Here is a 13077-nt window from a genome sequence, read left to right as displayed (position 1 = left end):
TCAGTTGCAGGACTCTTTAGTTCCAACTGTGTTGTGGCTGATTAATTGATTAAATTTGCATAATCTTCGTACTGCCAAATATGTAAAGGTCATGTTTTTTAGATATACCAAAAGGAACAGAAGACAATCTGCACTGTAATAAGGAAAAGTCACCACTAGGGGGCAAGACCATCTTCAATATTCTTCATTACAGAAAGACACCGATACCTGGAATAGCAAATACAAATACCTGGAATAGCAAATACAAATATAAACATGCTCATCCCTGATTCTCAACCCACTAATTAAAGCAGGCCACCCATAAACTACCTACTCCTTAGCAAGTCTGATGAGGGCTACGTCCTTATCTTATGTTCCTACACCAGGAAGAAGTGAACCAGCTGGACTTGAAGCATTTGCTCTTCTACCAATTAACAACCAAAGTCCCAATTAATTAAAATACAAAGAATAGGTTTTTTTCCTAAAAACAAAAGAAAGGGGAAGATTTTGCTAGCAGCATTCTGTGGTGATTTAGATACTTTTTAAAGGGGAAGAATACAGAATCACTGGTGGAGGAAGCAAGTCCCACCAAACGATGCCCTCCCCACAAACAACACCAAAGGGCTGACCATCCGGTGTCACAGACTGGACCCAAACATGCTTCAGATATAGGAGGCAGAAACCTGAGATAGTGGAGCAAACGGAAAGAGAGATGCCAATTTTGAATGATTCCCTCACATTAAAAAAAAAATCCTTATAATCAGAAAGCTAACATACCAGACAGAGGTTCTAGACTTGCCCTCTATAACGAGGCACCTCCTTAGTCTCCTCAATGAGAGACAGAAAAGTGTGCCTCTCACACACATAACCAACTCCCTGTGCCCTGTGGGAAATTTTTTTCCTCCAAAATCTCTAATTGATAGAACAGCTCTGATTGAGCAACTTTTTATTGTCAGAACAAAAATGTTATTAACATGGGGAGGATGTTTAAGAGTTCATATTTCCCTTTCAGTTTTCCCACATTTTTTTTCTAAGAAGCCATCTAAATAATCTTTAGCTGCTCTTGCAAGGCACTTGTCTGTGAGGCAGGGCAGTATCTCTGAAAGAAAACTAAAACAACCTGTCGTCTTTCTGTCTCAAACTAAATAAAGAAATGGCACCAGAGGCTTGTAAAGTTGAAGCCAGAAATTGAAAGATTTTATTTACAGAAACAAGTTTAAAAGACCTAACTAGCAAAGGGTTAAGGAGAAAATATATATGTATAGGTACAAAGGAAGATGGTTTTAGAGAGGTTTCTATGTACAAGATTTTGTTTAGTAACTTTTTCAGTTGATATAAATTACAAACAGGACACTATCTTTGTGTCTTCCTGATAATACTGTCACTGACACTAGATAAAATAAATCTGTTACTTCTGTTATAGCTGTTATGGCTATCTAGCCCTTTCCTAAAAATCTTACTTTATATCCTCAGGTAAGCACCACATACACACAGTTTTTTGGACATTAACACTAAGACAAACTCTCTCTTAGAGTGTCTCTCTCACATGGGTTTATCATAGAAGGGCAATTGCTCTCCTAGAGGAAGCTCCAATCCTCCCTATATAACTTCCCTTCTCTCAGAAACTTCACTGCTTTATATCTGAGTGGGGTTTTCCTTAGATAAAAAATAACCAAGCCACTAGTGTGATCAATCAGTGTTACTGTGTTATATTTAACTCCAGGAACTCTGGTACAGATTCACTGAACTCTGTGTTTCTTGGCACTCCATCCAGAGAAGCACAACCCATTCTGAACTGGCCCTCCACTTCCAGAGAACAGAGTTACCGTTCACTCTGGCTCTCACAACAGAAATATTTCTCTTTTTCCCCCAGAATTTCCTGTCCTTAGATTTTATAATGCTATGTAGCTCTCACAGCCAATCCCATGAAGTTCTAAATTAACCCTTCGGGCTCTGAACATTACATTGTCTGTATAAGCCTAAGTGTTTGTATGCATTACACCCTCTCTCCTAGTTTTTTGCTGCAGGGAGGGTTTTTTGTTTTACAGAGAGGAATACTAAACATGGGAGTTCCCCCTCCTGTGGCCTAAAGCTGCACACTCTTCTCTACCATCTCTGGGCTGTACCACCATGTTCCTCTCATTCTGATGCATGCATGGATCCAGCTTCCCAGAAAATGTTCACACACAGCTCCACTATTGAAAGAAATTTAAAAGACCCTTAGACAGACAAACAGGTAGACAGCTTCTCCACCCTGTTCCAATACACCTTGTCAATTTCACTACACTGTTCTGCATCTCACAAGTGAAACAGACCAAGGAAGACCTCTGTGATCTATACATCCGTGGGACACACAATGGTGAACTTGAATTGTTTTGTCTGGCAGAATCATTGGGGAAAGTTCCCCATTGGGCACTGGTAGAATCTGCAACCAGCATCTGAGCAGAGACTTAGTGGGTTGGGAGTCTTATCCAGTTCTCCTTTATCACAGAAAGCAGCAAGGAATGAAACCTGGCATTTCCTCTGCCTGTCCCCTCTGAGGTCCCTTCCGCACATGCAGAATAATACACTTTCAGTCCACTTTCACAATTGTTTGCAAGTGGATTTTGCTCTTCCACACAGTAAAATCCAGCTGCAAAGTGCGTTGAAAGTGGACAGAAAATGCATTAAGGGGCCTGAGTGCTCATCACCGAGTTGGTCCTTTATTTAGGTGATTTACAGCCCTCCCCTTACTAAACATTTCCTGTCCTCGCAACCAGGGAAAAGCCAGCCACCGTGAGATTTGAACCCACAACAACCTCACAGGTGCAAACCTATCAGAGGTGCCAAGACATCTGGGCACACACTTGTCCTCTGGGAAATTATAGGAGGGAGGGCTGGTTTCTCACAGACATACCTTAGTCCATTTTGTCTGCTCTTTGGCCTTGAGAAGGAGCTTCCTGAACAAAGGCCGAAGAACACAACAAGGGAGCCCAGCAGCCCGGCTGTTTCCAGCTGGCCAGCTGAGGGGGGAGGGGGTTCTCTTGAGTCAACATTCTGCTAGAAGCTCCCCGATCCCTTCCCTGTTATTCACATTGATTGCATTGCTGAGAAGGACTTGTAGGACTCCCTGGTGATGAGACATTCCTGAGCTTCAGCTCCTTCAGGGAAAAGGCGCGCATCTCAGAAAGAGCAGTCTGCCCGGGGCAACGGGCCCAAGCCACAAGTTCTCCCACCAACTTGGTTTACAGGAGACCACTCGTTCTGGTACAAAACCGAGCAGCCCTCTGGAATCGCTCTGCCGCAGCACACATGGGGCAAGACCGGTCTTACAGGAGGGCCAAGGGAGGCTTTGTCACTTCCTATTAAGGGGATGCAAAATCCAATTTCCTGCCTTTGGATCAGATCAAACAGGCTGGGCAGGGTTTCAAGATCAAAGGAACCTGAAGTAGCAGCAGGGCAAGTAGGATAATAAAGGAGGTCCCCGTGCATTACTGACCCATGGGGTGATGTTACACCCCAACGTTTACTATGCAGACGATGTTTACAGAGCGGTTTGCCATTGCCTTTCCCGGTCATCTACACCCTACTCTTAACAATGACACCACACTGGCTCTTGACAACAGCAGCAGGGTTTGCGGCAGGTGGCAAAACTGGTACACTTGAGCAGGCTCCAAGGTTGCCAACAGGCCTGGAGAAAATATCTTGACCCTTCAATAGCAGCTTAATGTGTGGAGACGGGCAACGGAAGCATCTTGTGGCATGGGAGCAAATGACAGCCACAGTAAATAACTTCTTATTAAGCCTCGGTTAAAAGAACAGGATTTTCTTCTTCTTCTCCAAGCAGTTGGCAATCATATCCGTGTATAAGGTTTGGTAGCAGACTGGGATGACTCACTTCGCCGTTCACATAGATAACAGTCACATCTGCTAGCATAATTCAACTTTTCGCACAGCTCGATTTAATTTTTTTTTAGATACACAAATGTTCTTTTGGAATTACGCATTTTCCCTCCCAGAACTGCACATTTTGTTTCTGGTTGTACTTTTATTAAAGCTCTGGTTTTGCCTATAAAGCAGGAACCCACACACAGAGAGAGACAGAAAGACAGAAACTCCCCTCCCTTTCTGCAAGCTGTCCAGGAAGAAATGTTGCCTGATGCTAGTCTCTCATAATGACAAATATGAACTCCCAGCCCCCCCCCTCCGCCATTAACTCCCATCCACCCATCTACAAACCCATCTACAAATCTACAAGAAGAAGAGGAAGAAGAAGAGGAGGAAGAAGAAGAAAAAGAGGAAGAAGAGGAAGAAAAGGAAGAAGAGGAAGAGGAAGAAAAGGAAGAAGAGGAAGAGGAAGAAGAAGAAGAAGAAGAAGAAGAAGAAGAAGAAGAAGAAGAAGAAGAAGAAGAAGAAGAAGAAGAAGAAGAAGAAGAAGAAGAAGAAGAAGAAGAAGAAAAGAAGAGGAGGAGGAGGAGGAGGAGTTTGGATTTATACCCCCACCTTTTACTCCTGTAAGGAGACTTAAGGGGGCTTACAAGCTCCTTTCCCTTCCTCTCCCCACAACAGAACCTTGTGTAGTAAGTTGCGCTGAGAGAGTTTCCAAGAACTGTGACTAGCTCAAGGTCACCCAGCAGAAATGTAGGAGTTTAGAAACACATCTGGTTCACCAGATAAGCCTCTGCCACTCAGGTGGAGGAGCGGGGAATCAAATCTGGTTCTTCAGATTGGAATCCACCTGCTCTTAACCACTACACCAAACTCATCCCAATCCACTTCCCTCTGCCCCCAATTCATACTTTGTCATTATACTGGAACCAAAGAGAATCATCAGATCCTCTGAAGATGCCAGCTACAGATGCAGGCGAAACGTCAGGAGAGAATGCTGCTGGAACACGGCCACGCAGCCCGGAAACCACACAGCACCCCAGAATCATCCCCATTTATAAAATTAATTCATTTCAATTGCAATTTTTTTAAAAAAAATCCTAGGTCACCCAAAACCTCAAGACATTTACTGCAAACCCAGACAATGGCAGCCAAAGATACAAGTCCCCAAAGACCAAGGATGCGAACAGGACATCTGGGAAGAAGTCAGCAGGTTTCTGCAAAGAAGGGAAGGAGCTCCAGGAAGGGAAACAAGAGTCAAGTTCGTTGCTCAAGCTCTGGAGTGGCCCCTCTGAATGCCACCTCGGCCACAGTGTTGCAGGGGATCCTGAGACCTAGTCCAGAAAGAATGCTGACTTTGTTCCTTTAGCAGACGCCCGCAACATCCCTCTTGAGAACTGTGGCCAGAATCCCAAGCAAGCACACTTTGCTATTGGGGCTCTTGCAACCCAAGCTCCCCCCACATGCCCTAGCCTGCCACCCCGCAATAACATATGATCAGCAGAGATCTTTGGGTACCTAGTGGACAGATGTGGGTGCACTGAGCACCATGGGGCGGATGATCCAGTGACGAAAGGGCCCCCAGCAGCAACCAAATCCTCCCTGAAGGAAGATACAGGGCTCTGTTCCAACCTCTTCCTGGCCCGGCAGCAAAATGCAGCCAATTCCCAGCTAGCCCAGGACACAAGACTGGGGGAAGGAGGAGAGGCGAGAGCCCCCCCCCCTCCTCTGCTTGCCCTGCCCGGGGGCCCACAGAGCAGCTGGGACAAACAACTGGATCCTCAGGGTCACCTCCCTGAGCACAGCCCGACATTGGTGACAGCGAGTCTGCCCTTTGGGCAAGCGGAGAGCAGCCGCTGACAGGGAGACAATGAACCTCTGGGGCCAGAAGCTACTCTTTGCCTGCATGGCGGCGGCGACAGAGGTTCTGTCTTCAGCTGTTGCCCGCCTGCCCTCCCCTTCCTTCATTGTTTGACAGAGGCTGGGATGGGATTTGTGGGAACAGAAGAGCTGGTCTCTGTCCACTGCAACCTTTAATGCCAGAAAGGGCAAGGGCAGAATGAGAGAGAGAGAGAGAGAGAGAGAGAAACAGGCCCACAGGTAGGAATGAAAAGCTGCTCCCGAAAGAGGTTTTATGCAGGCCTGGAGGTTTAGATTTATATCCCACCTTTCTCTCCTGTAAGGAGACTCAAGGTGACTTATAAGCTCCTTTCCCTTCTTCTCCCCACAGCAGGAGCCTCGTGAGGTAAGTGGGGCTGAGAGGGTTCCCAAGAACTGTGACTAGCCCAAGGTCACCCAGCAGATTAGAGTGCACCTGCTCTTCACCACTACACCACACTAGTACTGGTATTCAGAGGTAGCCTGCATTTGAATATGGAGGTTCCTGTCAATCACCATGGCTAGCAGCCTTTTATTTATTTTATTTATTTATTTATACTTTCAGCTTTTATACCGCCCTGTCCCCGAGGGGCTACGGGCGGTGCACAACATATAGTGAGTACAAAATAATCAGTGAATACAGTCATAAAACCATCATAAATTAAATAAAATCTATAAAAATCTATAAAAGCAGCAAAGCCTAACTAAGTGTAATCTCTTAATAAAGTTCCAAATATAGATATGGGTGTGGATGGCGCCCCATAACCCGGCATTAAATCCTTCCCCCAAGAGACGAGGCTGCAGACCCCATCGGATGGTACAATCCCCCAAAAGATAGGACTCAGGGAAGGGGAAGGGAGGGGGCGACCATCAGCGGGCTGGTCCCTCCGAGGGCCCGGCGTCTGAACAGCTCCTCTGTCTTTACAGGTCTCCCTCGCGGAACTCACCATAGGATCCCGGGCGAGGGCCCGGACAACGCTGGGTGGGAAGAGCTGTTCCACTCAGGCCGGGGCCAGGAGCCGTAAAGGCACTGGCCCGTGGTGGGAGGCCAGCCTCGCATCATCGAGGGAGCCAGGGACTCACCAGTAAAATTGGCCTCCCCGCTGAGCGAAGAGGCCACGTTGGGACGATATGGGGGTGATGCGGTCTCGAGAAGATACGAGGGCCCTGGTACGCTGCGTAAGGCCTTAAAGGTCAAACAATACCAACACCTTGAAGATCGAGATCCGGAATTCTACTGGAAGCTAGCCAATGTAGCCATGAAGCAGTACAGGCTGGATAAGTGGTCCCACAACTGGCGCTGCCTGTGGAGCAGGCGCGGCGCCGCGATGCTGGACCAGTTTCTCAGTCTCTCGGATCCCGAACGCATGAGAAGGACCAGCAAGTAGAGCGAAGTTACAATAGTCTAGCCTGGGAGGTGACCGTTGCATGGGTCACAGTGGCTAGGTCCCCGCTTTTGGGAGAGGAAGGGGCCAAATCCACCGTGGCCTCCGGCTGGAGGTGGAAAAGGCAACCCTGGAAGTTAGTGCCATGGAGCCACCTGGGTCTCCATAGAAAGAGACTTTAATCCAGGTGGATCCCCAGGTTTAGACGCCTGCCGAGGAGGGGGTCGGCGCCAATACGGCCCCCTCCCACACTGGTGGCTGGAAAGCCCCGTCTCCCCCCTCGCGGCCAAGCCAGAGGATCTCCGTCTTCGATGGATTCAGTTTTAACCTGCTCTGTCGCAACCAACCAGGGACCGCCTCCAAACAATGCTGTAGAGCGCAGGGGCGGTGGCTGCTCCCCTCTCCATCGACAGAATGAGCTGTGTGTTTTGTAAGACTTCTCTATGAATCTAATTTCCTTTTACCGTCATTTATGTCTGCAGCCCTCAGTATATCTTCAGGCAGTGAAATCCACAGTTTAATCATTTACTGCTTAAAGTTGTGGTGTTTCTTTGTCCATCTCATGCTGAACCTGTCCCTCCCCAGTACAAAATGGTAGACAACGGGGTGGCACGTGACCAGATGCTTTGGTTTGGCAGCTCTGGCATTCGCCTCCTTCACTTGGACGTTTGGCCCCAAAGAATCCTTGTGGAGTCATTGCCAGGATTGCCGAGGAAATGCCCGTGAAGCGTTTGGCCTGCTCCGAAGTGTGACAGACAGAGGGGCAAGTTTGTTTTTGTCGTCCACATTGGCATGTTCCAGAGTCACAACCTGGCACTGGCTGCAGATGCCAAAGCGGAGGACTGGCGCAAATTCAGCCTTGCGCGGCACCTGGCCCCGACATGTCAGAAAGAAGGGGTCTGCAAAGTTTTCTCTCTATTGCAGGGATGGTCCATGCAATGGGATTTTCATGCCACGGAAAAGCAGGCAATTCTCTCTCTCTCTCTCTCTCTCTCTCTCTCACACACACACACACACACACACACACACACACACTGCTACAGAAGAGCCCAAAACCAGTTGATTCACCCAGACTGCTGAAACTGGCTGAAACGGAAAGGGGTGTTGTGGGTTTCCCGGGTTGTATGGCCGTACTCCAGTAGCATTTTCTCCTGACGTTTTGCCTGCATCTGTGGCTGGCAGCTGCAGAGGATCTGAAAACTGATTGCCAGCTGCTACAACTACTCAAGCACAGCAACGAAAGAGAAACAAGTATGTTCGGTAGATTTGGAAGTGAGGGTGTTTTTTTAAAAAAGGTTTTCGTTTGCTTGTTGTTGCTAAGTGTCTTGAGGAACTCACGAATGGAAGGAAAGACAGGGTAGGAAGAATAAAAGGGAAGAAAGGGCCCAGCTTATAATGGGATATAAATCTTCTATAAATTGCAAGGGCCAAAGAGAACCTCTTGACAATAGAGAGGGACTGTTTGTACTTTTTGGAAAGCCATAAACCGGGATTAATGAAAAAAGGAGACTCGGGGACACCTTGAAAGCACAGATTTATGGCAGGTAAAAGCTTTTGAGGACTAGAGTCCATTTCACATCTCGTCCGCAGAAGCGTAATAATAAAATCTTTACAGGTCATGAGATCCCCGTTTGTTTCTTTCTAACATAGCTCCGGAGGAAATGCAGACTGCAAAATCATGTACCACATATTATACAAACCAAAAAAAAACCCCAAACAAACAAGGCAGTAGATATTTACTTAATTTATACTTTGCCTTTTTCCCCCAAAGTGAATTACATCACTCTTTTCTCCTCCATTTTATCCTCACAACCCCCCTGCGAGGTGGGTTAAGTTGAGGGAGTATGACTGGCCCAAGTCATCCAGTAAGCTTTCATGGCAGAATGGGGGGTTCAAACCGGGGTCTCCCAGATTCTAGGCTGACCCCCCACTGGCAAAATCATGATCAAAAGGTCATCCTCGAAACCATCTCAATCAATCCACCAGCATGACAGAACGAAGGAACACGCTCTAAAAACGCAACTTGACTCCTGGCCAAGGCCTTTCGGTAAAGAAGAGAGGAAGGAGAGGCCAGCTGAGTTCATTCCTCCTACCCAGATTAACTAAATCAATTGCAAACACTATGGATCAAAGGTTCCCACTCTGGGCGGTGCTGTGCTCCCGCTGTAGCCAAAGCAGCTGCCTGAGACCAGAGATCATTGGCCCAGGGCCAAATGCAGATGTGAGCTTTCTTTCCAGGCCAGACCGGAGGCTGAACGTAGCAAGGCCTCAATGCTCTCCAGACCACATCACTTCAGAGGGCCAATTCACACAGGATGAAGTCCTCCTGGACTGGCTGTTGTGGATTTTCCAGGCTGCGTGGCCGTGGTCTGGTAGTTTTTGCTCCTAACATTTTGCCCACATCTGTGCCTGGTCTCTTCAGAGGCATATCACGAGTTTGGATTTATACACACACACACCCCTTTTTTCTCCTGTAAGGAGACTTAAATCAATCTCCTTTCCCTCCCCCCCACCCACACGCAACAAACACCCTGTGAGGTAGGTGTGGCTAAGAGAGCTTCGAAGAACTGTGACTAGCCCAAGGTCACCCAGCTGGCATGTGCTGGGGTGCACGAGCTAATCTGGTTCTCCAGATATGCCTCCACAGCTCAAGTGGAAGAGGAGGGAACCAAACCCAATTCTCCAGATTAGAGTGCACCTGCTTTTAACCTCTATACCATGCTGGCTCTCATGAAATGTGTTTCATTCTGTGACACAGTGAGAAACTCGTCTCACCAAGACAAGCCTCTGAAGATGCTATTTTCAGCGTGCTGGCGGGAAAGGCAGGTACGTTTTCATGGAAACAGAGTATGTCCTTTTATTTAGGTTGTTGAAGTTTTGCACCAACATGGGGTTTGCACAGCACCTGCCCCCCCTTCACCACTGTTATATTCCAGATGATTGCCTTGATAACTGACAAGTCAAAAAATCCATTTTTAACTCTCCCTTCCTCAAAGGAGTTCAGGATAAGAACATAAGAACAAGCCAGCTGGATCAGACCAGAGTCCATCTAGTCCAGCTCTCTGCTACTCGCAGTGGCCCACCAGGTGCCTTTGGGAGCTCACATGCAGGATGTGAAAGCAATGGCCTTCTGCCGCTGCTGCTCCCGAGCACCTGGTCTGTTCAGGCATTTGCAATCTCAGATCAAAGAGGATCAAGATTGGTAGCCATAGATTGACTTCTCCTCCATAAATCTGTCCAAGCCCCTTTTAAACCTATCCAGGTTAGTGGCCATCACCACCTCCTGTGGCAGCATATTCCAAACACCAATCACACGTTGCGTGAAGAAGTGTTTCCTTTTATTAGTCCTAATTCTTCCCCCCAGCAGTTTCAATGAATGCCCAGTTATTTCTAATAGCACTCCCCTAAGTACAGTTTCCCTCCTCTAAGCCTGTACACATCAGTGGGCTCTGCTGCATAACAACCCTGCAAGGTAGGCTAAGCAGTGACAGGCCCAAGGTCATCTAGCAAGCTTCCAGGACAACAGTGCGGATTTGAATCTGGACCAGCCAAATCTTAGCTTGACATTTCAGTCACTGCAACGCACTGGCTCTTCCCTTGCTAATCCAAAGGTCCCTGCTGGGACAAAGAGAAACGACTGCTACCTGGGAAAGTTACTCCGAGAATGCGAAAGGCCACCTGCCTTCAACCCCAGGCAAGCCAGCAACAATTCAGGTGCACCTGGGTAGGAAGAAAAGACCCAGGGACAGGAATGATTTCATAGCAGCCAGCCTGATTTGCAGTTATGTAAGTAGAGGTTATAAATGTAGGTCATAATAGCCCGCTTATCATTGTGCTTCATTAATAAGTCACTTCTGCTACAGGGCTTCATGCACGCACACAACCTGAAGGAACAGGCGGAGTTGCAATCAGCTGTGTAACTACTGCCAACAGACACGCGAGCGAGGTTGGCAAGGAAGCTGGATCTGGAAACCTTGACAGCAATTAGCCATCAACGTTCACAACTTGGTTTTCCTGGTTGGACTTGAAGAAGAAGAAGAAGAGATTGGATTTATCTTTCTCTCCTGCAAGGAGACTTACAAGCTCTTTTCCCCTTCCTCTCCCCACAACAGACACCTTGTGAGGGAGGTGGGGCTGAGAGAGTTCCCAAGAACTGTGATGAGCCCAGCAGGAATGTAGAAGTGCGGAAACACATCTGGTTTATCAGATAAGCCTCTGCCACCCAGGTGGAGGAGTGGGGGATCAAACTCGGTTCTCCAAATTAGAATCCACCTGCACTTAACCACTATACCACACCGGCTCACTAGCCAATGCAGTGGCGATCAATTGCTTTAACTCAACAACAGCACACTATCCAATAGAGCAATTAAAGAGAACTCCTTGGCAACTGACCCCCACCCCGCACAATGCTCTCTTCTGACAACAGCCCCCTAAATAAGAAACAGCTCCCAAGCCCACATCAATCTACACCTGACTGTTGATACGAAGTGGGGTTAAAATTGGGTGGAGGAAAAGTTCCAAATTCAATGGCTTTAACTTGCCATTTGAGAGGGAGCAGGTTACTGAGCGAAACAGAGGAACGACTTGTTTCGGACACTTCCGTGAGAGCGAGGCTGTTGACTCACTCTGTTCCTCACACCCCCGCAGCGTCACCATTCTCACGTGCTTGTTTCTGAGCAGCAGTCACACCGAGCCTCCCTCTTCCCCACTCACCAAGATATCAGCGCTTTCTCTGCGAAGCGGCAGATGCTCCAGCCGATCCAGCGAAGGGGTGCAGGGGAAGGACGGGCCGGTCGCAGAGGGGTGCATGATGGGCAAGCTGAGGGACTTAAAGTCTTTCACCGCCTGCTCCACTTTGAGCTCATCCCCAGGTTTGGCTAAAACATGAAAAGAAGAAGTGTTTGAACGAATACCTTGCTTTTCTGAGGTTCAAAGGGGCTTACAAACTCTTTCTCCTCCCCTCCTTACAACAGACACCTTGAGAGTTCTGAGAAAACTGTGACTGGCCAAAGGTCAACCAGCAGGCTTCATGTGGAGGAGCGGGGGAATCTGGTTCTTCAGATTAGAGTCCACCGGTCCAAACTCTGCGGGTCAGCACTTGAATTGTCAAGCCAAAGGGTGACCGGATGTATCTGGCTGAAGGTGAAAGCTTAACTACCGCATGTATTGTCAAAGGCTTTCACAGTTGGAATCACTAGGGTGTTGTGGGTTTTCCGGGTTGTATGGCCGTGTTCCAGAACCCTAAACGAGTGATGCACAGATCTCCCCACCACTGCCGAGAACCCAGCGGTGCCTACCTTTCACCCGCAGGTAGTGGCCCCCAAATCGGTAGGCTTCAAAGTTGAGTGAGAGAGGTGTGTTGGACTGATCCAGGTAAATATCCACCTTTGACAGATCAATGCCTTTCCTCTCGAACACGGGCAACAGTCCTTCACTGCATCCAAGAAAAAAAGAGAAAAGTCACCCCATAGAAGCAATGCAGGGTCACTCGCATACCCCGCCTTTCTTTCCTGCAAGGAGACGGCTTACAAACTCATTTTCCCTTCCCCCCACCACAACCTTGTGAAGTAGGTGGGGCTGAGAGAGTTCTGAAGAACCATTGCTAGCCCAAGGTCACCCAGCAGGCTTCATGTGTAGGAGCGGGGAAATAAATCCAGTTCACCGGATAAGAGTCCGCCGCTCATGCGGAGGAGTGCGGAATCAAACCCGGTGCTCCAGATTAGTCCACCTGCTCCAAGCCACAACATCACGCTGAGAATTCAAGATTTTCCCTGCCCGTCATCCAATGCCTTTGTCCTCCCTGCTAAGGAAGGCGGGAGCCGGTAAACTCATCACCGAGCAAATGGGTACAATTCTTCACTCCACCTATTTGAAGGGGGTGGCTTGTGAGCACTGCAACTGTCCCAGGAGAAACCCCAACTTGCTGCCAACTGAGGTCTGTACCCCCACCCCACATCCCAGGCTAACT

The 13077-nt window shown here is 48.1% G+C and overlaps 1 protein-coding gene across 6 annotated transcripts in view; it reads right to left on the bottom strand.

Annotated features, from left to right (window-relative positions):
• PLEKHG5 (pleckstrin homology and RhoGEF domain containing G5) overlaps positions 1 to 13077 on the bottom strand; it is a 102419-nt gene that overhangs the window by 20356 nt on the left and 68986 nt on the right. For all 6 annotated transcript variants that reach the window (XM_048518712.1, XM_048518714.1, XM_048518716.1 and 3 more), the window contains 2 exons: positions 12407 to 12543; positions 11823 to 11986 (listed from right to left, as the gene is read on the bottom strand). In XM_048518712.1, coding sequence (XP_048374669.1) covers positions 11823 to 11986; positions 12407 to 12543 — 301 coding nt within the window. The remainder of the gene's footprint in view (positions 1 to 11822; positions 11987 to 12406; positions 12544 to 13077) is intronic.

This window comes from Sphaerodactylus townsendi, linkage group LG16 (assembly GCF_021028975.2).
Source record: "Sphaerodactylus townsendi isolate TG3544 linkage group LG16, MPM_Stown_v2.3, whole genome shotgun sequence".
Lineage (NCBI taxonomy): Eukaryota > Metazoa > Chordata > Lepidosauria > Squamata > Sphaerodactylidae > Sphaerodactylus > Sphaerodactylus townsendi.
This window is presented reverse-complemented; position numbering and strand designations above follow the sequence as displayed.